The sequence below is a fragment of the Bactrocera tryoni genome, chromosome 5 (genome assembly GCF_016617805.1).
Source record: "Bactrocera tryoni isolate S06 chromosome 5, CSIRO_BtryS06_freeze2, whole genome shotgun sequence".
Taxonomy (NCBI): domain Eukaryota; kingdom Metazoa; phylum Arthropoda; class Insecta; order Diptera; family Tephritidae; genus Bactrocera; species Bactrocera tryoni.
Window position 1 is genome coordinate 3,723,515 of NC_052503.1, and position 22,517 is coordinate 3,746,031.

At 36.2% G+C, this 22,517-nt stretch overlaps 1 protein-coding gene across 6 annotated transcripts in view; it reads right to left on the reverse strand.

The window, feature by feature from the left end:
- LOC120779145 overlaps nucleotides 1–20,237 on the reverse strand; it is a 185,721-nt gene extending 165,484 nt beyond the window's left edge. For 3 of the 6 annotated variants that reach the window (XM_040111357.1, XM_040111355.1, XM_040111356.1), the window contains exon 1: nucleotides 19,532–19,898. In XM_040111357.1, the coding sequence (XP_039967291.1) occupies nucleotides 19,532–19,678 (147 nt within the window). In that variant the 5' untranslated portion in view covers nucleotides 19,679–19,898. Of the gene's footprint in view, nucleotides 1–4,698; nucleotides 5,488–19,531; nucleotides 19,900–19,939 lie in introns of those variants that run through there. The other 3 variants (XM_040111358.1, XM_040111353.1, XM_040111354.1) reach the window with 3 other exon arrangements.
- Between the last annotated feature and the right edge of the window lie 2,280 nt (nucleotides 20,238–22,517).

Consider the following 22,517-nt stretch of genomic DNA (forward strand, 5'->3'; position numbering starts at 1 on the left):
ATCGCATGTGCGTCTCCGTTTGTGAAGTGTGGCAAAGGTGGCGGAAAACCCCAGCAGGCGCGGAAGCGCTCCACTCACGCAGGCAGCGAGCTTTGTTGCAATGTGGCAAGTGCTGCGTGGCATGAGTTTACTCGCAGTGGCGCATAAATTTCTCATTATTTTATTACCGTTAGTTATTCGCGTTATTCGCCATGCTTGACTCACTTGTCTTCATTAATTTCATTGAGATTCGAAGTTGCTGAGAAACTTTTTGCTTTGACGTAGTAAAATTACTCGTCTGTTGCAATTTAAATTGGAAATTTCGTATAAAATTGCTGGAAAAGAGTTGCACGCATGACACGGCCACTTTCCATGGGAAGCGCAATAAATGAATGAAAAACTTCCCAAGTGTTAAAAAGAGATCGCTTTCGAGACTGCAACAAACATACGCTAGTTGCTGACCTTTCCAGTTGTTGTGTTGAGTCAATAAATGGGTTTCTCATGAAATATTTGCGTAAAAATAATAGAGTTGAAGCATTACACTTGTATGTCTTAAGGGATATACATTTTCGAAAAAAAAACATACATACAATTTTTCACCAGTTATTAGCTGGAACGATTTATGTTTACGTTTGTCCGGAAAGTAAGAGGTCGATTTAAAAAAATTTGTTGAACCAGTCCTTACAATTCTTTCAAAATAGGCTCCCTCTGCGTCGATGCAGCGCTGCTAACGCGATTTCTAAATAATTGAAGGCGTCACGGAAGACATTTTCCGAAATAACCTTGAGAGCCGAGCTGAATGCTGCTTGGATCCTCTCAGTCGTCTCAAACCGCTTGCCTTTCATCGGTCTTATCAGGCAAGGCCACATCTGGGATGTAGGGCGGCTGTGGAAGCGTTGAGATGCCAGGCTTGTTAGGTAGCTGCTCAAAATAACGGCAGTGTGAAACGGCAGTGTGAACCGGGGCGTTGTCGTGGTGCAACTTCCAATCAGCTGCGATGTTTTGACGGACCGGATTGACCTTTCGTTTTAGTATCTTGAGGACTTCTACGTAAAACTTGGCGTTGACGGTTTGTCGAGGAGGAACAAACTCATGGTGAACGATGCCTTTGATGTCAAAAAGACAATGAGCATCGTTTTCACTTTGGATTTGCTCATTCATCACCGACCTATTCCCAGCCCTCAAAAAAGGCCTGATGCGGTCGCGTACCTCTGCTTTAAGGAAAGCTGTATTTTCGGTTTGCATCACTAAAAGAAACACATCTCACGAAAATGTTTGTCTGACTCGATCATTTTGTGCGTACGAATAAAGTTCACTCTAAAAAAATTTATTAAACCACATAAGAATATTTCAAATTTGAAAAGTTTATAAATGGCGAGAAATTCACCATTGCCTAAACGTTTGGAAGCAGACAGAGATAGGGATGATATAAAATGTTAAGGCTTTTTAGCTTGATTGGTGAAAGTCTCTCTCTGAGCTGTTCGATTCAAAAACATTTTTCAGACCCGAAGATTCGTTGATTTGTAACATATTTAATCTCATTTTAAGTCCAATGGAAATAATAATGAGCGCATTACTAGCAATAGACCCCGAACAACTTCGACCACGCAATAAAATATTGTAGGTGAAAGTGCAGCTTTTGAGATATTCGAAGGAAAAGATAAGTTGCCGTCCGAATGGACCCAAAGTTATTAGTACATTTTATCCACTTTCTATCGTCGGCGCCCACCTTCAAGACGGAATTCGCTAGCAAAATCAAAATTTCCATTTACTTTACCCCCTCTGAGTTGTTGTGAGGCATTTCCTTAAATTATACTAAATTGGAAAATACAGAATATAAGTAAAATGACTCACACAAGTGCCACATGCATGTGTGATCAAGTTTGTTAATTGTGAAAGCCTCTTTTTAGAAGCTTAATCGCTTCTTTCTCTCTCCCTCTTTTTAGTGAATCACCTCTCTCAGTCTCTCAGCAATGACTGCTCACTTCACAGATTACATGATCAGTGCTAATTAGCCAGCGAGTGCAAATATACACACTTATTAGCTGGCCCCTAATTGCACTTGCACTTGGGTATTTATTTAGGTACGTGCTCTTTGAAGTGATTGACTGATTCAAGTACATGTGACCATACTGTACCTGCAGTTCTAGTTTGGCACGTTCTTTTCAACCCTTGAATGGCTAACATAGCCGATTGGATTGAACTTAGTATCTGATCTTTCAGTTATGGTGTCTATAATATTTTTTCTCAAAAACAATTCTTGAATGTTATACTGACTCCAATGATATAGGCTCATTAAATAAAAAAAAAACAAAAAAATTACAAAAAAGATTGGTAAACATTTATAACATGCGATAATATTCTATTGATAGAACTTTTTAATTAATTTTGAAATCGAATCTCTGCATCAGAATTGTAAATTTCAGATAAAAATTTGACCCATCAATATTTTTGCCGCCTAATTAACTTGTATCCCTCCAAGACTAAATTTCGGTAGTTGTAAGTGCTCTTAAAAAGTCAAACAGGGGTTAGACAAGGGACTCGGTGAAAGTAAATTTTAGTCTTATTTGTATGTCATCACTCGCTATAATTCTTGTCGTACAGAGATCTCAGTAACTTATACACATTACGAGAAGCTCTCTTGTTGCCTTATATACCAGAAGAAAATGGACATATAAACTAATTATGAGAGCGAAATCATGGAGTGTGGTTTTGTAATGGGTCATTATTGAAAACTCATTTTTAAAAAACACATTTTTTGAAAAGCTCATTTGAAAAATTAGAAAATTTGTGTCATTTCCATGAAAGTAAATTGAGCGTAAAAATCGAAAATCAAAACGTTCATACTTTATTCTCAATCAAAGCATACAAGGGTTAACTACATTCTCTAAAAAACACACTTGTTTGTTAATTATGCTATTTGCACTTATAATATAGATTTAAATATATACATAGATATGAACTTGTATGTATATGCATACTATGAAAAAGTGTGACTATATATACATGAACTCCAAAAGTTCAGATACATAGTATTTTCGCCAATAAAATCTGAATAATAGACACACAAAATATTTTCCTTCCTTCATATTCAAAATTCAATATTTACTTGATGACAATTTTTTTAAACTTTTATTACTTTTCTTATTAAAAAAACTTTAGGTACCAACATGATCACCTTTCCCAGTCACTGTATTTCAGCGCACAATAATCAATAACAAAATGAGTTGCAAAGCTAACATTCACTTAAGCGCGGCGAGTGATGATGAAACAAGGGAAATAAGCACATAACTAACTACATCTTTTATATAAGCAAAGTTACAGTCTACATATACATTTGTATAATACATTTATGAATGTATTTAGCGTTAGTGTTTATTAATAGAGACAAATCAGAGTTAACACCAACCATAAAATCTGCAAAAAACAGTACGACCGAACATCAAAATGCAATAAATTCGTACATTTTGCATAAGAAGTGTTTGTTCAGTGCGAGGTAAGTAATGCAACATGCTTATGTGCATGTTGGAATTTTGAATACAGGGTGCCTCAAAAATTATTAATCTTTTAATTAAAAAAGAAGTGATTTGAAAAACCTTTTTTAGCAGGAAAATCAAATACCAATTTTAAACTCTCACCTCTCACAGCAAGTTACATCTAGAGGCTGATAAAGGAGTCAAATTTATAAATCACAAATGAACTGATAAATGATACGCTGTTGAGATGAAATCATTCAATAAAATAGTATTTGTAAATCAGTTTTCTTGAGAAACGTTAACTCTTTAAAGAGTTGCCTGAGGGAGAGAGAAGATTTTGCTTTAAGACCTAATGTTTTGATAAGGAAATCGACTAACTTTTCATATAACGGCTCTATTGCAACCTACTTTTCGAGTTATAACAGTCCACAGAATAATGTGACAGTCGAAAGATTCCTTCCTTAGAATGATACAACAGCGTTCTTTCCGTATTAGTTCGAAAATTGGATGATAGCATACTTTTAGTTGGAATCTCAAATATCATAAACTATTTTACAGATATTAAACAAGTTTAATATGTTCCACTCTCATAGCACCGAATTTATAAAATTTTTAATTGTGCAGATATCGACCAACTTGAGAAACTTCATATTGAATTTCATACGCATATTTGAGGGTACAATAATTAACTCGACGTTCGATAGCCTCCTAAATATAAGCATTTATTCGGATTTGTGGCATCTTTCTTTCAAAGATGGACACCCGGAATAAAACACCGGAGACCCTATAAAATATATGATCAGCAAAAAAGTGAGAAAAGTTCATTCAGCCATAACCGGATGGAATCAATTGCTTGAATGGAAAACTTTTTTAAGGGTATTCTACTTCGTTGCATCCGAAAACAACGTTTTATCTTCTTTTTCATTTCGTGAGATTGTTATATACCCAATTTCAACCGAATACAGCGCCTACTATTTTTTTCTAATATCTATAAGAACCCTGTACAAGCGTAACTCTCCCAACATGAGCGTGCGCAACACTCGGGTCTGGGGGATCACTTGTATAACTGTTTGCCGTTGTAATGCAAGCAGACAAGCGACTGATTTCATTAATTTCGCATAAAATTCCACTTACAAAATTGCATTTTCCTCCTGCTTGCAACATGAACAACAACAAAAAATGTGCCGCTACATGATATCACAATAGTTCAAATGCATTTCAAACATAAGTGTGCGCTACTCACCATAATGGCCGGCTGATTGTAGGGGGCGACGAGCGGTCGGCTCATGAGCAGAGCGGCGGAGCTGGGTGTTGTTGCGGTTGCCAAATCGAAACGAAAACGCGAATATTGCTTCATAAATATTTTCCAGATTACATAAGCCATCCTCGTGTGAGTGCTAGCGCTCGCTTATGTATACACATATATGTATGTGTGTGTGTGCGAATTGGGGGAGGACGCAACGGCGTGATAGTGGAAAAGTTGCAGCGGCAATTCCTGATCAAATGCCGTTCAACGAGCGCTTTTCAAACGTCTATCTTTTGTTGTTGTTGGTGCAGTTGTAGATGCAAATGACGTGTGTGCAACATGTGCGCGCCAAGCGGTTGAGCACAGCAATGCGTAGCAATTGGTGGTCGCGGTTGATGCCACAGTGATCAGAGTGATTTGAGAAATTGATTCAAATCGCATAATAAGCGAATGAGCCGCACGCACGCTTGCTCACATATGAACAGACACACGCACGCACTAAAGCAAAGCGTTTTTTAAAAGCAAAAGTTGGTCACTTGTTTGCATGCGCGTATGGCTGTGTGTGTGTGTTTGTGTTTTCCGCGTTAAGTGGCGTCTGCCAGACTCTTGATTGGCGATGATTTTCGGCTTAGCAGATGCCTAACGATTTTCATTATGCGCGCGAGTCTTCCAATTACTTTTCCATCTGAAGTTTTTCGTTCACTTTTTGGCATTAGCGATGTTGTGTAATTTAAGCTAATCGGCGATCGCAGAAATATGGTTAATTGAAAATCTCAATCACAGGCAATCGGACTTATGTGCAAGGAAATCTTATTGAATATATACTATATAAATTGCTATTTTGGTATTCTTATAAATGTTGCTGCTGATTGAAATAAGTCCAAGCAATTCTAAATTTTAGGAATCAACAAAACAGAAACATGATCTCTCTTATTGGAAGCACATGGTTTGGTTTGTCTGCTATGCATTGCCTTGAATCGACATATTTTTGACCGTTACCCACTTCGAGACCCACTCCCATTTCTAGGAAACTAAATTTCTAAACGGAATGAGCAAAATAAGGTAGTTCAAAAGGGGTGACTGAAAAAATTTGCATCAAAGCGAATTTCAAGCACAAATCTAGAAATAATCAGTTAAATTTTTCTAAATTGTGTGGTGAAAAGTCAGATTCTACTTTTTCGACTCTGCCATCCATAATGCCACCGCACTGCATACGTTGGTATGGGACGGATGACACTTATGTAGGGCCAATGGAGCATTGGCTCTTCTGCAGGAATTTCTTCGTGTAGTTTTACAGAAAGTCAAACTATGCCGTAATATCATTACGTATATTTAAATTCATTTTGGCGGGTCTTTGAAAAAGTTCAAAACTCTCTGTGAACGCAAAACCGTCAACATAAATTTACTTAGTATTACGAGTATCTGATGAAATATATTAGGAAAACCTGACACGGAACCACATTGAAGTGTCAAATTAATAACGGTTTAGTAAAATGTGTCTTCGGTATATTTACTTGTATTAACAACAAAAATATATTATAGAAATATTTAGACATCAGATTATGGAAAAATTACTATTTCCTATATAGAGCCTCATTTTTCCTTCATAGCAAATGCTACATATGTCTAAGGTTTTTAAATAGTTTTTTCTGCTTACTCGAGATTCGAATAATATCTTTGAGATAGTTTATTGTAAGCAAGTGGCGCTAGAGAAAAGTAAACTCAGAAAAGTTAAAGCTGAGCGAGTGTTATTTGTTATTTTAAGGTTAAGTCTCCATTCTAGACCTCATTGAACTCCTTCTCAACGAAAATCAATCCAGTTCCAGTGTCAGTCTTTTCTTTTCAAGTAAATAACCAATTTTTTAATAAACATCGATAAAATTCGCTGATAATCGGTTTTGAGTTCATGATGATTCTAGATTGATTTAATTATTTTAGCGAGTTTTCGCTTCCTACAAGCACTATCCGAGCTAGCTGTTAAAGGCGGGTGGTTTCAAATTTTGAATATGAAAGTATATTCCATAGTATTTTTGATGCTTCTTATTTTCATGTCTCACTGCTTCGAACCAATTTTTCTAACTTAAAAATATCTAAGGACTTTTAAACGGATTAATTTGAATAAAAATATATAGATATACTATACATATATAATAGAAATACTCTAACTAACCCAGTGCACAACACAAGAAGACCTCAAAATATTATTGTTTAGACTGCATTTAGAGGTTGTGGTCTTTAAATTAATTTTGTATTCTACTAATTGATTCATTTGCTCATTCAGTTGCTTAAATTTTCAAGCTATTTAATTTTTTTTCACTGCCAAATTCAAAGCAGGTAATTAGCCGCGAGTTATAGACAGAAAACAAATAAGTGAGTAATTATCTCAGCATACAACAGCTTCCAAAGCACACACAAATACACGTACACGTACACACATATGTATGGCATAGTGTTATATAATTATTTTTTTGCACACCAAATTGCACATTTCTTTTTTAAGCCATATTTTTTCATAATATATTTTCACAATTACTTTGTTTTACTGTGTATTTAGCTGGGCACTTTCATTACTACACATTGCAAAATTTTTATTTTTTGCAAATTTCTAATTTCCACACTAATTTTCTGTGCGCTTTGCCTTCAATATTTCTTTTAATTTCTGTTTCCACATTATGATTTTTCATTATTTATTTTCCTATAATATTCACAATATTTTTGTTTGGTTTGCGTGGAGCACTTTGCATAACGCAGGTCACGTCGGAAATCGCCAATATGCCATCTATCAATAATAATAAAAAAGCACAAATTTTTATAGAGAAAATAAAGAACTATCAAAATAAATAAAAGCGCAGCGCAGCGTCGACACAACATATGCGCATTTGCATGCCACAGCCTGTCGCCCGGTCAGTTGGCCGGGCCGCAATCCAACCTCGCATTCTTCGCACAGTCGGCCTCGTTGGCCCACAACGTCCACGGCGGACATGGCGCTGTTGCCACAGGCGATCGCACGGGAGACGGCGTTCACTTATGATTTTGTATTTTTGCACAAACCCACCGCGCCCCTCGGCGGCACTATGGATGCGGTGCAATACACCGGCCGAACATTTCACTCAACATTTCGCGTGCGCTCAAGCGCTTTTTGGCAAAACGAACGCACTTTTGTAATGAAAATCATGTTTCTTATGAACTCAAAACACTTTGTAGTTGAATTCAAATTGAATTTATTTTGCTCAAATTTTAGCGAATGATTCAATGAGCGCCAATATGATTTTATTTGTTATTAAATTTATTACTTTTTATTTTATTTATTTGTTTATTTTTATTTTTTTTAGTGAACCTTTTTTTGTGCACAAGTACGTGTTGCAAGCTCACTTGCAGCGTTTTGCGGCATGTGGCACTGACTTCATCGTCCACGCTATGCGGTAACATATGATTATTGCTATTTAAACGCCTGCACCAACTGACCGCACGAACCGCACACACATGTGTGAATGTGTGTGTGTGAACCAGAGTCGCTGTTGCCGCTGAGGGCCTCCGTCTGTTCGTTATTAGATTTGTATTTACTCGCTTTGATCCTATATGGTTTGTATGTGGCTGCTCGCGCTAGACGCTAGACTAGACTGTGTATTCCGCGAGTTTTCCAGCAACTGAATAAAAACGAAGTAAATACAAATGTGGCTTTGCGCTAAGCTCAGCGCCGCGCTGCAGTGAGCGGCTAGTTGCGAGCGTCTAATGAAAATGGTTGATGAAATGCAAAGGCAATACACAAATACGAAAGTGGCGGGGAGCAGCAGAAGAAGTAAGGCGGCGGCTAAGAAAAATATTATAGTTAGATAGACATACACACACCGGCACACATACATATGTACATAAGCTTGTACATGCGCGTCATTATAGCCGGCAAGCGACGCAAATTGGTGGCAGGTGGTTGGTGGAGACAAGCGACTAGCTTACTTGTGAGACACATTTACATATAATCATTTGTCTATTATGTACTCTTATTAGGGTGATCTCTAAAAAATATAAGAAATATTTTCTGCACCTCAACGTTATTACTACGCTTAAAACTGTAACACCTAAGTAATTTACGTAGGTTTAGGAGAATAAATGTGAGAGGGTTGCCACCTGTTTCGAAATTATGATTTCAAATATTACCAAGAAATGAAATACAACTTGATATCGCGCCTGTAAGAAGCTAAAGAATGTATAGACTTAAAAATATATAAAAGTGTTGCCACCTTAAATTTTTTTAAAATATCAGGTTACAGTTCAGAAGTTTAAAAAAATTCTGTTCAAAAATTAAGTAAATATCTATGGGTAACAAACTAAAATATTATCTCAAAGAAGGCTTGGGCTTAAAATATTTGCTTATTTTAGATCTGGCAACCCTTTTACGAATTTTAATACCATAAATTAACAAAAAACGAATGCAATGAAGACTTCAACAATAGCTTTTTCAAATATTTACAACTGAATTTAGTTTTGAGAGTTGCCACATGTTTAAAATTACTTGCACAATATAAGTACTAAACTAAGTTGATAAGATAAAGACTTTATACCAAGCTATTCAAAAATTTTATAAATGCATATATCTTGGGGGTTGCCACCCGTTCAAAAATTACTTGCACAATAAAAATTATTGAATACATGAAAATTAATAAATTAAATTAGCATAAACAAATTTTGTCAAACACACTTTTAAGAAGCGTTGCCACTTGTATGGAAAATTTAAATTGTTTTGATATAATAATTTACAAGCTACAATATTGGCATTAAATACTTATTTAGAAAATCTAATGAACAATTTTGTAAATTCATTTAAGCACTACCCTAATGCGGTCGTAAAACAATAAAGCAGCAATGTGCCGCACGATATCTATGAATGCATGAATGAATTTGGCGCATGAGTAAAACTCTAAAAAAGCTTTTTCTATGCCTGAATGAATGGATAAATAGTAAATACACAGTTTGTCCAGGCAGGGGCAAACAGGCAGGCAGGCAGGTAGGCAAAAAGGCACAAAGAAGAGCCTTACCGAGCAGGCGAGAATGAGTCGAAAAGCACACAAACCGCGATATTGCTTATAACAACCACACATACACACACTTACGCACTTAAAAAATGCACCGAACATGCAAAACACAACAATGGCAACAACAGCAACAACACTACTACACTAAACAATCATGTGAGCCAAAGTTTAATGAATTGTTGTAAAAGGCGTTGCCATTGTTGTTGTTTCAACGACTTTTTGTTGTTGCTGCAAACTCCGCACTGCGTTGCACTAAATTTAGGTAAACAGAGATAACAACAAAAACAACTTAATTTAAATAAAGTTAGTTTAATGTAATGTAAGATACTTCAATGGTAAGAAAGTGGTGGATTCCATGTGTTTTCTTCGCCTTTGACATACTGCTTACCACCCTTAAGTTAGTTCTACTCTTCTAGCTCTTTATAGATTCGCAAAGTTAGGTCTTTTTAGGCTGACACTGTTTATGGCAAATACTGTCGGCGGAAGCCCGATCCCAAGCAAAAAGTTTTGAGGCAATCGGTGAAAGTATTAGGTGCTTTTAGGCGCAAAATCTGTCAGAATATTTGGCCAGGATTTGAAACTGTGTATAAACTGTGTGCATATTCGGAGTAATTATCATTTGAAAACAGTTCCTGCAACATTTGTATGAATAAAGTTTGCTCCTTTGGATAAAAGCTTATATTATAGATTGATATCTCGTTTCAAAAGGAAGAAAAGCAGATTCCTTGATTTAATTTCCAAAATGTCCATGAATTAAAAAATTTAATTTAAAAAATCTTGACTCAAATTATATACTCCATGTTTTAGATTGTGATCAAAGTTCTGTCTGACATAAAATAGTTTGAAAGCGGTAACACCTCGGCTGGCATTTTTGAATTTCCGAATGTTCATCCATCAATGAGATCAGTTCTCACCAACAAGGAGAGAACTGAAAGAATGCGGTTTGAATAATTTCAGAAAATAAGGTTTAAGCATAAATCAGGACGATTCGGTCGACTTAAAGCTTGAACATATATTGAAACTTTTTTAAGCACTAAAACGGCGTGAATTAGCCGGAAGAGGCAACAAGAGCGGTAATAAAAACACATGAAAACACCGAAATTTTTCTATGGCATGTATCATCGATGGAAGGACTGTCAAATTTTCGATATAATTTTTGAAATAGGATTTATTTTTGGTTTAAAAAAAGACGTAGGTATCGGTGATTTCTTTCTAATGACCACCAATTTCATTACAGAGGGAAAGGATTTGCATAGAAAGCCCGATTCATGAGAGTTTACCAAAAGTTAAAATTTGATAGCAGTAATTTAGTTTTTAATTTATATCCAGCACAAAACCATACATAAACATACCCTGTAGGAAAAGTAGTCAACAATTTCCTACGGGCTACTTTGCGTATGAGTATCGCATGCAAAAACACATTTGCATATGCAATGTCCATCAAAATGCATAAGTAAGTCCATAAAAACGGATTTGACAAGACCCGAGTGCCTCGCGCCCCACAACTCATTAAACGAGCACTCCTCAAACCCAAATAAATTTTCATGTTTGCTTGTGTGTATTGGCGGAATATTGTCACTCAAAACCCGCACACACCCGTAAACACTATCGGCGAAGCGCTGTGGCGTGGGTGGGTGAGGAGAAGCATTTATTGCTATTTTTAGTGGCAGCCCTATTTTAAGCTTTTAGTAAATTGTTTGTAAATGTTTGTTGGCGCTTCTGCTTCTTTCAGCTGTCTGCCACGCAACCCTCTTTTCCTCTTTTAATTTTCTTAATAATCATTTTATGTTTCGAAAGACCGTCGCAAGGGTGAGTCAATTGACTTTTGCTATAGGACAAGAAGCCGTTATGTCGTCTTATCTTCATTCGTGTTTTACCACTTTTTGACATTTGTGTGAATTTCGTTTGTCAACAACCAGTTGCGGCCATGCCTGACAGCTGAGCTGATGGATGAGTCGATAACGACGACATGTGCGATAAATATATGACAGAAGAGCATAATGAACTTGCGTTTAAAAAATAATGGGGTTATAGCGAGAAATATATAAAAATTTATTGCAGGATGGAACCAAAAAACTTTCAAATAATTTTAACTTGATGCAAGACTGGAATATTAAAATTATTTTATGTGACTAAACTCGCTGACGACATTTTTTCGCAAAAAATATTTGGTTTATCTTATCAATGTAACATTTTTGTTGATGGTCAATTTGAAAAATTAAGTGCACGGGGGAACATTTTTTACAAATATTTTCAGTTTTTAGCAGATGTTGCATCAACCTTGTTACAACTTTTGAGGCTGTATTTTTATACTTTTTAATTTGTACAGCTATGCTTTTATTCCTTTTCTACTAATTTATTTAATACTATATATTTTCAATATTTTTCGAAAATATTTTCACCAAATTTATTGAAGAGACCTGCATATTGTGGAGCAATGAAAAGGAAAGTGAGAATTATCGTTCGATTAAACAACCGACAACTCAAAAGAAGTTAATAGTTTTTCAAAATATCGATAACACTAACCTAAAATAGTATACTAAACGCGAATTAAAACATCTGAAAATAATAAATATGATAATAACTATCGAATAATCGAAGAAATGTATCACAACGTTAGTAAATAAGAACCTTCTATAAGATCTATTAAATGGCATGCAAACATAACGATAATTTGATTCTAAATGTATTTAAAGAAAAAATTTCGTAACAAAAGAGAAGACATTTGAAGAAATGAGCGCCAAATGTATAGAAAGCAGAAAAAACTTTAAAATATTCTTCAAACATCGGTAAATCACTATACAAGAAGTGACAATTTATCGATAACTTTTTTTTAACATTTAAAAAAAAAATTGTAAAATTTTTTCAAAAGTAAATAAATTTAAAACTCTTATGTATTCCGCAAATAACGATAAAAAATAATAAACGAACAAAAAAAATATCGATAAATTTTTCACAATATTCAAAATTTAAAACAAACGAATGTAAAATACAATAATTAGTTGAAAATTTTTGATAAAAATATAATCAAAGTATAATCGATAAAATTATCGAAAAAAGTTTTGAAGCAATTGAACGCAGTTCAGATCGAAATGCTTTGAGCAAGTGTTTTGAGATACTCAAACGGCAACCAGGTATATAGTGCTTTAATAAACAGCTGCTTGAAGAAGTCTCCAATAAAACCTCAAAATAAATTATTGATTTTAGCATTAATTCTGGGAGTAATTTATGAAGTGATAATGAAAGAAACACGCCTAAAAGTTTACGTTGATCTACTTGATATAATAAACGTTAATTTAAATACTGTGAGTAGCTTTGTTATGAAGGACACTTTCAGCCGGAGAAACCAAAAATCACTTTCTAACATTCTTCGAAGCCGAAGAAAGTCCAAACACTTTTACATTCAATATTTGCTGCGGCAAATATGTGTGTCTCAACGGCGTACAAAACTAATTACACGCTCCCACATTTATTGCCTATTTACTATGCCAAAACGGTTAGTCAGTCTGACATTCTTTTTAACTTTCAATTATGGCCATTGATTTCTTCGGATAGCCGGCAAACGCTCAGGCCATTAAATCAAAGCCAATCTTATGGCCAATTGAATTTTTATGCATAAACACTATGGAGGCAGGCACATGCATATGAATGTGGTAACGTTTTTTATGCGCCGATGTGTGTATCTAGGCATTATTAACGGCATTTTAAAAATTCAGAAATTTGCATGCATTAAACGTGCAACCGAAGCGACGGACGCGACGGCGGCACCCACATTATTTTCACTCATCACATAGGTGAGCTGCTTGCCTGCATTGTTGCTGTTATTTTTATTGTTGTAGTTGGTTTTGTTTTCATTTGTTTTACTTTTTCGCATTTTTGTCTGCTGTGGCACATCAAATCGGCAGGAATTCGCGATGGTTGCACATCAGTCAGCGCGCAGCGAATTAACACCAATTGGCACACCGACCGCGTGCAACAACCATGACTACAACCACAGACGATATATCGCAGCAATTATGCAAAACGAAGGTGAAAAGAAATTAATAATAACGAAAAATTGCCTATATTGTCAATTTTGCCTTGTTGAAGCAAAGAAATTTCACAAATTCAACTCTGATATTCTCAAAGCTCAAAAGCGTCGTGTATGTGCGGAATAACGGCGTATGCAATTTGCCAAACTTTAACTGTCATTTCATTAATTCACATAAAATCCACATAAAACTAACCCTATTTTTAAACATTTTCAATAGTGAGGGGGCCATCCCCCAGGAGCAACTGCCACTCACAGGACTTGTCTGCCACACCTTCCATGCCACACGCGGCTACAAGGAAATACATCGGCCGGCTGTCTACGGGCATAGACACAGGTTTTAATGGCTGCCTCGTTTATATTCCTACGTATGCCTCTATGTATAAAGCACCATAGATGAAGCGTCGGAAGCATAACAAAAGTCAAAGTTCCTGGCCAACATAGACCGTTATGTGTCCAAATAAGAACGCGAGTGCACTGGATCCACAACAGAATTGCCTTTAGTCACGCTAGTACATTTGGCATGCAATAAACACTGCAAAAGTTACTTACCCAGTAGGCAAAGCTGGTTGTTTTTTCCGAGACGGACTGGTTAGTTTTGTAGCTCATTTAGGGTAGTTGTATATTAGTTCAGTTTTTAATGTTTTTGTTCCCAAACATCAGCTACAAGCATTCAAAATACATAACTTAATGCGATGTCGAAACGTTAGGAGGGGCTAACATATATTCGAGCGAAAGCGACCATTAAATACCATCAAAAGTATTAAAAATTTAATAAAATAGTAAAAGTAAAGTTCCAAAACTATAATGCAAATTCTCCTTCTCCGGTGGCTACTGTAAGCGCTCTTTGCGCAAAACACGCTCGTCATAATGCTCTCTCAGGAACTGCGGCGCCGAAACTTTGTTAAATGGGCGCTGGAAATGATGGAAAGCAAATGATTTTCATCGAAATATCAAATTCTTAGATGAGGCCCATTTCTGGCTTATGGACTTTGTCAACAAGCAAAAGTGTCGCTATTGGGGTGAGCCAAATCCTCGTACGGTTCAAGAAACGCAATCACATTCGGATAAATAGACCGTTTGGTGCGATATGGCAGAATCATCGGACCTTACTTCTTTCGAAATGTGGCAGGAAATGCCGTTACCATCAATAGGAAGCGTTATAGCACGATGATGACCGACTATTTTCCGGAATTTGATAAAATCGTCTCGGAAGTTTTCGTGACTCGTTAATCTCGAAAAATACCCGTCAGATGGCCGCCAAGGTCATGCGATGTAACGCCTTTAGAATATTTTCCTTTATTTGACCTTAAAATTGTGGCAAGAATTACTTACGAATCCCCATTATACTTGGGATCTGACCCCCTGCGACCTTTCTCTGACTTCAAGAAAAGAGAAATATAAGGGATCGTCTCAGTGTGACGTTCCGAAAAATCACTGATTTTCGCGATTCTTTTTTAATGTTGAATTAACTAATCGCTCTGGTTTTTTTATAAATATTGTAAATACATACATTCATGACGAATGAAAAATTATTTATTTTATATTTATTTATTGTTTGTATAAAAGTTAAATAAATTGTTAAAATTACACGGGTACTGTACGATGAACACAAAAATTTCAAAATGGTTATTAATCTGTAGGAAAGGGTCTAAATAGGAACTAGATATCTTCAACACTCTTCCTTTGAGAGGGGAAGCCGTTTTAAAAAACACAATTCTGAGAAAAACGCGTTTAAAATTGGAGTTGAAGCGTTCCCCACTCTGTTCCATTCTGCAAGAAACGCTTTAGCGACAGTAATAATTTAAACTTCGATTAAAAAATTTGAGAGAGTGTTTATTACAGTGTTTATAGAACTATCCGATAATGGAACAAAAAAATCAAATTTTCGAAAATTTCACACTGAGGCGATCCCTTAAGTCACAGAGAAAAAATTCTCAATATTACGGTAAATTTTTAAACAAAAAACAACAATCTGCTTTAAATATATTGTGGAAAAACTGGAATTTCCATGTATCTCCCTTGAAAATTTAAATCATCTTTTAAATACATAAAAAAATTTTGACAGAATTCATTATGATTTTCTGAGAATTATTTTTATTCAAATCAAACTAGTTTGAGTCTAGTCTACCTACAAGCAACTGCTGAAAATATAGCTCTCCAGGAATTTTTCATTTTAAGCATGAAGTGGTCACCGTAATTTAACCCCTTTGCACTTTAAAATTTGGTGCACTTCGCGAATGGCTTCAGCTGGTGTGTGTGTGTGCTGGTGTATCCTTCAGAATGTCTATGTGAGCGATAATACTTTATTCGCAGCGAGAAAATCAATTTAGTTAATTGTTGAATGTTAATTTTTTATGTTGGTTGCCAAGGACTTTTTGTTGTAGCTTTCTGCGAAACAACATGAATTATATCTGTATATACATATGTATACATATGTACATATATTTGTCTGGTACGTAGTATAAGCAGGGATAGTATAGGTAGGGATAACTAGAAAGCGGCAATGACATGGAAAAGTTTTTAATTTAATTCGAAATCAGTAATCAGAAACTTTGAAGAGAAAAATCGTCTGCAATGCGAAAGCCACACACACACACTCACACATAGACATGCGCAATTTGTAGACACAAATTTAAATAACAGTAGTAAAAGCAATATTTGGACATTTTACACCAACTGAAACACCGATTTTGAAACTTTTGCACCAAACCCTATAATTTTTGTCTAATTAACCATTCCCACGACTTTGTGGTTGTTCAATCAAACAAGCACTTAGACAATTATTTCAATATCCACAATACCCGCAATGAATACCAGAGTATCTTACAGTTCATATGTACTTATACATCACATACATATTTATATCTGCTTTATACAAACCAACGTGCTCCAATTTACAAAAACAACAAGAAAATTGTGTGAGTAGTTAACAGCAAAGCTTAAAATTACCCTCGCACTAACAAAGCGGTAGGCGCCGCAGTGCAACAACACAAATATACATATTTATACCCTGAACAGGGTATATTAAGTTTGTCAAGAAGTTTGTAAGACCCAGAAGGAAGCGTCGGAGACCCTATAAAGTAGGTATATAAATGATCAGTATGTTAAGCTAAGTCGATTTAGCCATTTCCGTCAGTCCATCTGTCCGTCCGTCTGTCTGTATTTATATATACGAACTAGTCCCTCAGTTTTAAGATATCGTTTTAAAATTTTGTAAACGTCATTTTCTCTTCAAGAAGCTGCTCATTTATCGGAACTGCCGATATCGGACCACTATAACATATAGCTGCCATACAAACTGAACGATCGGAATCAAGTTCTTGTATGGAAAACTTTTGCATTTAATGATATATGTATCTTCACGAAATTCTGTATGAGTTATTGTTTATGAAAATAATGTTATATCGGTAGAAATTGTTCAGATCGGCTCACTATAGCACATAGCTGTCATGCAAACCGAACGATCGGAATCAAGGGCTTGTATCGAAAACTTTCACATTTGACGTGGTATCTTCACGAAATTTAACATGGATTACTGCTTAAGGTAATAGCATAATCTCCGAAAAAATTCTTCAGATCGGATTACTATAGCATATAGTTTCCATACAAACTGGACACATAGTTACTAAAAGAAATGCACCTGTGAAAGGTATATTGGATTCGGTGCAGCCGAAGTTAACGTTTTTTCTTGTTTTTTCTTGTATATACATACATACATACTTATACAACAGTTAATTCGAATCGGTGTTAGGAGAAATGTGTTAAAACTGCCGTTAGGCAATTAAGACAAACTGAAAAGGAGAAACAAGTGCCTCCAATTTGCCGCAAATTAGAAAAACAACGGTGTCCTAATAACCTATAAATTTTATAGTGTTTTGTTGTTAAACCAGATATCGATTGATAAGCTCCTATAATTGAATATGTTATCACATACATACTTATAATATGGAACAAGAAAAGGTACTCTATATATGTATGTAAGTTTCTCCTGGAAAAGGAATACAGTCTTCATAGAAGATGCTTTACAGTGAATTAATATAAATATTGTATTTACATATATATGAAGAAAAGTTCTTCCGTTATTATAAAAAAAAATTGTTCTGTTGCACGAATACGACTTTTACTACGTTAAATAATTAAGTTTAAATTTAAATTTTATGGAAAAGTCGGTTCTAAATATGTAATATTGATTGACTTTTTGCAGACCCCTCACTTATGGTAACAGGATATTCGTATGATCTACTCATACACCGTTTTAGCATTTTTTCTAATAAAGCTTTCTAGATATAGAGTGTACCAAAGTGAACGATGTGTATGTGATGATGTTAAATTGAAATAAGCCACTAAAATTCTGCACCCAATTATGCCAATTTTCGACGCCTCGGTGCAACATTTCGGCCGGAATTCCCTTATAATGCGCGGAATGTTCTCTTGGTGCTTCGCAAGCATTGCATTGTTGATTGGCGTAAGGCTATGATTTAACATATTCGCCGAAGAAAATATCTAGAGGCTTTGACGTGAAAGATTTGACGGCAATAGAAATCGTCCGCTTCGATTTCATCAAGTTGCGGAAAAAAGTCAGACGATGTTGACTGAACGCTTGCTATTGATGGTAACGGCATTTCATTCCTCATTTCAAAAGTAATAGGAACCGATAATTCCACCATGCCACAAACGATCAATTCTAGGGGATCCCAAAAGCGACAATTTTACTTTTTGACAGAGTCTTTAAGTCAGAAATAGGCCTCATCTGAGAAGAAGATTTTTCGATGAACGTGAATTTGTGAATTTTTCAATCTCGCATAATTTTTAAGCACTGTACTAAAGTGAAATTTGACATAATAAAATGGCAAACTTCAAACTCAAAAATTCGTAAACAAGCATTGCCGCCGGGATATACCAAAATTATTATATATTGTATTTATACACTACATTTTCATTTTTAGCCTAAGTGTAGGCAACACTTTCTGAGTTTGTACAGATCATATACAATATCAAGCGTCAAATCAAACATCCAAGTCTATTGTCGAACGAAATTTTTAAATCAGATTTTCGAAAAAGTCATTTAGTATTTTGTCAATAGATGTCGTTGCAGTCGTATATCTCCAGTGCTACTGCTATTAAATTCGGGGAAGTGGAAAAAAGTTGTTCAAAATGAGTGAAAATAATGAAGAAATTCGCTATATTTCAAAATTTGAGTATAAAAAAGGGAAGAATGTCACGCAAGCGCCAATGAAATTTGTGAAATGTACGGAAACGATGCTGTATCAGTTCGTGGAGCACAACAATGGTTTCCTCGCCTTCGTTCTGGAAATATCGAAATTTCTATTTACACTGATGGAATAATGCCTTTAGCGGAAAAATGGCAAAAAGTGTTCTACCAAAATGGTACATTTTTTTATTTATTATTATATTTATTTATTACTATAAATATAAAAAAAAAATTAGTTGAAGTTTGATTAGAAATACGAAAAGACCTCTTTTTTCTTTAAACAAAATTAATTGAAGTTTTGAAAAACTTTCTTTATATTACCTCGATCAAACGAATTAATTTAATTTCTGGATTTTAGCTGATCCAGCGCCAAGTTATGACTATTTCCTTCAGAGAGACGAGTAATTGCTGACACTTTTAATATTTCTTCGAATACTATACTTTTAAGTAACATCGGTTTTAATAAAGAAATTATAATCATAATTTGATACGCAGATGCATATACATAACTATTCTAATTCCAAATCTTTTTCCTAGAAACTTTTCTTCACTTACCCAATTACGAATCCGATCCATAAATCGTTTGAATGAATCCATACGCCTCAGAGCCATGACAAAGTGACTGCAAACTGTTGAAATCAACACAAAAAGTCGATGAAATAAAACACCGCCATTAAAGCGGCCCTGACGGCAGGTAAACATTGAGGCGCACACAAGAGACACTCACGACTAACAGGTGGACGGGAGAGTTGATGGATTGAATGTGCAATGGACACGAAAGTCCCATTACATGCGAAAATGGGACGAGCGGAGAATGCGAATAGAAACACACGGCGGAGAGGATAAGAAATGCACGCGCAGGCACAAACAAAAAGACATTAAAGGAAATGCGCCCAGGGACAACACTGCCAGGGAGCTTTCAGTCTGGCGGCAAACACTGAACTGCAAAACAATAACACTTACTGGCTCCGCAGGAGATCTCACTTGTACTTGATATTCACTTGATTTTGATAATATTTCAGTGATAAACTTTATAACCCTTAAATTAAACGCACTTCACTTTCACTTAGAACTTTCCGATTTGCGCTTTCTTTCGCTATGCTTCACTATTTTCTCACGGAATTCGCGGTATTCTTAGCGGCGCTAATTTCGTTTCGATTCGCCTGAACTCGATTACTTCGATTGCGTTTTACGATTGCGGCTTGGGCCGTCCAACTGAACCGACTAAAGTTACTGAGCGACTGCTGGGCCGCGCCAACCAGCGGCTAGCAGCACTTGCTTACCTACTTCTTGCCAGCTGGCTGTCTGTCCGTCCGTGCGGCCGTCTTGTTGGGCGGCTCACTGACAAACGGGCCGCTCCACACACGCTTTCTGACGCGCTGACGGCATGACAAAGCGCATTTGACAAGTCGCCACAAACTGCGAGTAACAAATGAAAATGCAATAAAAGCACTTGCATTGCTCTCTCACCAATTTTTTGGACCGCCACCACCCTCTCGCCCTCCCGCACCGTGTCAGCCACCCGCGCTCGCTTTGTTTGGCTGCGATTGTCAACCTTAACCAAAAGTAAGTTGATAGCGGATTTAATGCAATCACTTGTTGTTGTTGTTAGACTTGTTGTTTTAGCTGATGATACCTTTATTGTTGCGTGTAACTGATTGCCAGGCATTGGAGAGCATTTGTTGTCATGCAAAATAAATAAATAACACCCAAAAGGAGAACACTCACAGCAACAACAACTATAACAAAATAAACACTAATAGGTAGCAGTGATAATAATAATAATAAACAGTAAATAATTCAGTTCGTGCGCGCATGAACCAACAAAATACGCGAAACGCGGACAAAGTGAAATGGAACTTGACGACGGACTTACACTGCCGAAGACACAGTGGAGCGAAATTGAGCAGATTGTTGAAAAGAAAATAATACAAGTTATGTCTACACTTTCAAATTTCAATAATTTTAGTTTTAATGGAGGAATCAAACAACGCTCGGAAAAATTTTTTCCATAAACGACAACCCATTTTCTCTACTCCCTTTGGCTTTAATTTCTCCACCAAGAAAGAATCATTTTGCACTATTGCACATGCGTCAGAGGGCAGGTTAGCGCAGAGTTGCAGCACAGATGCTGTCCGTTTATTTGAGCATCTGCCTTAAATGGTTTGATCGATCGGCTGAAAAGTAATGCTGGGCAAATCGAAGATTGTGAAATTTCAAAACTAGTTCGTTTTTTTAATGAAATTGTCGGTTTAAATCGCGGGGATTTCGCCTCTTGGAAAAAATCGATTGAATTCGTTAGAGAAAAGCAAGAGAAGCCATTTAATAGCAAGAATTTTGTTGCTCGCCTAAGGGGTCGATCCAGATGCCGCCAGCACTATTAACAACTAGTGAGATATTCGTACGGAAGTTAATTATTTTTTTGTTTCAAGGCTTTAAAATGGATTTAAAATCACAATCCAAAAATCTTTAACTAAAAAATAATTCGAAAAGATAAAACAGAGCAAAACCTCTTTCCTCGTCGTGAATGAATTAACCGTCGAAAGATTTGAATTTTTGACATTTATAACGATTTTGTAAGCCACTCTAAAGAGCTATTTTTTCAGAAATAATAACTATTTTTTGGATGTCACCATTTTGCCAAAAAATCTAAATTTTTACTATTTGCATGCGTCTTGATGTAATTATCGGCATGGGATCAAGGGAATTCAAAATTTTTCAAAATGACTTGCCGAATATCAAGTACAATAAATGCTGTAAATGTAATTTTTTTCATTTACCTACTAAATGGAGGATGTGTCATAGTCATGTGTAGAAGTTCAAGAAAGTGAGGAAAGTTCTCTGATTATCAGTAACGATTCTTTTACAGATGACCCAAGCAGCTCAAAACTTCCCGTCCTAGAGCAAGTATCCTCTGGGTAGCCACAGAAAGACGAGCCAAAGTGCGAAGGCGAAACATCCCCTCCACAGGATTGTGCGCTGGGTGTGTGGCGCCACGTAAAACACGCTCAGTCAGAATTGGGAAGGACCTATCCGAGCTGTTCGATACCAAACGTGGTTTCAGACAAGGCGACTCCCTTTCATGCGACTTCTTCAATCTGCTCTTGGAAGAAATAATTCGAGCTGCAGAACTAAATAGGGAAGGTACTATCTTCTATAAGAGTGTACTGCTGGAGGCGTACGCTGATGATAACGATATCATTGGCCTTAACAACCGCGTCGTTAGTTCTGCTTTCTCGAGAATGGATAAGGCAGCGAAGAAAATGAGTCTGGTGGTAAACGAGGGCAAGACGAAATATCTCCTGTCATCAAACTAAGAGTCGTCGCACTCGCGACTAGGCAGCTACGTCACTGGCAGTCATAAATTCGAAGTTGTAGATAATTGCGTCTATCTTGAAACCAGCATCAACACCAGCAATAATGTCAGCCTCGAAATGCAACGCAGAATAACTCTTATCAACAGGTGCTATTTCGGACGGAGTAGGCAACTGAGCAGTAAAGTCCTCTCTCGCCGAACAAAACAAAACTCACTCATTAGTCA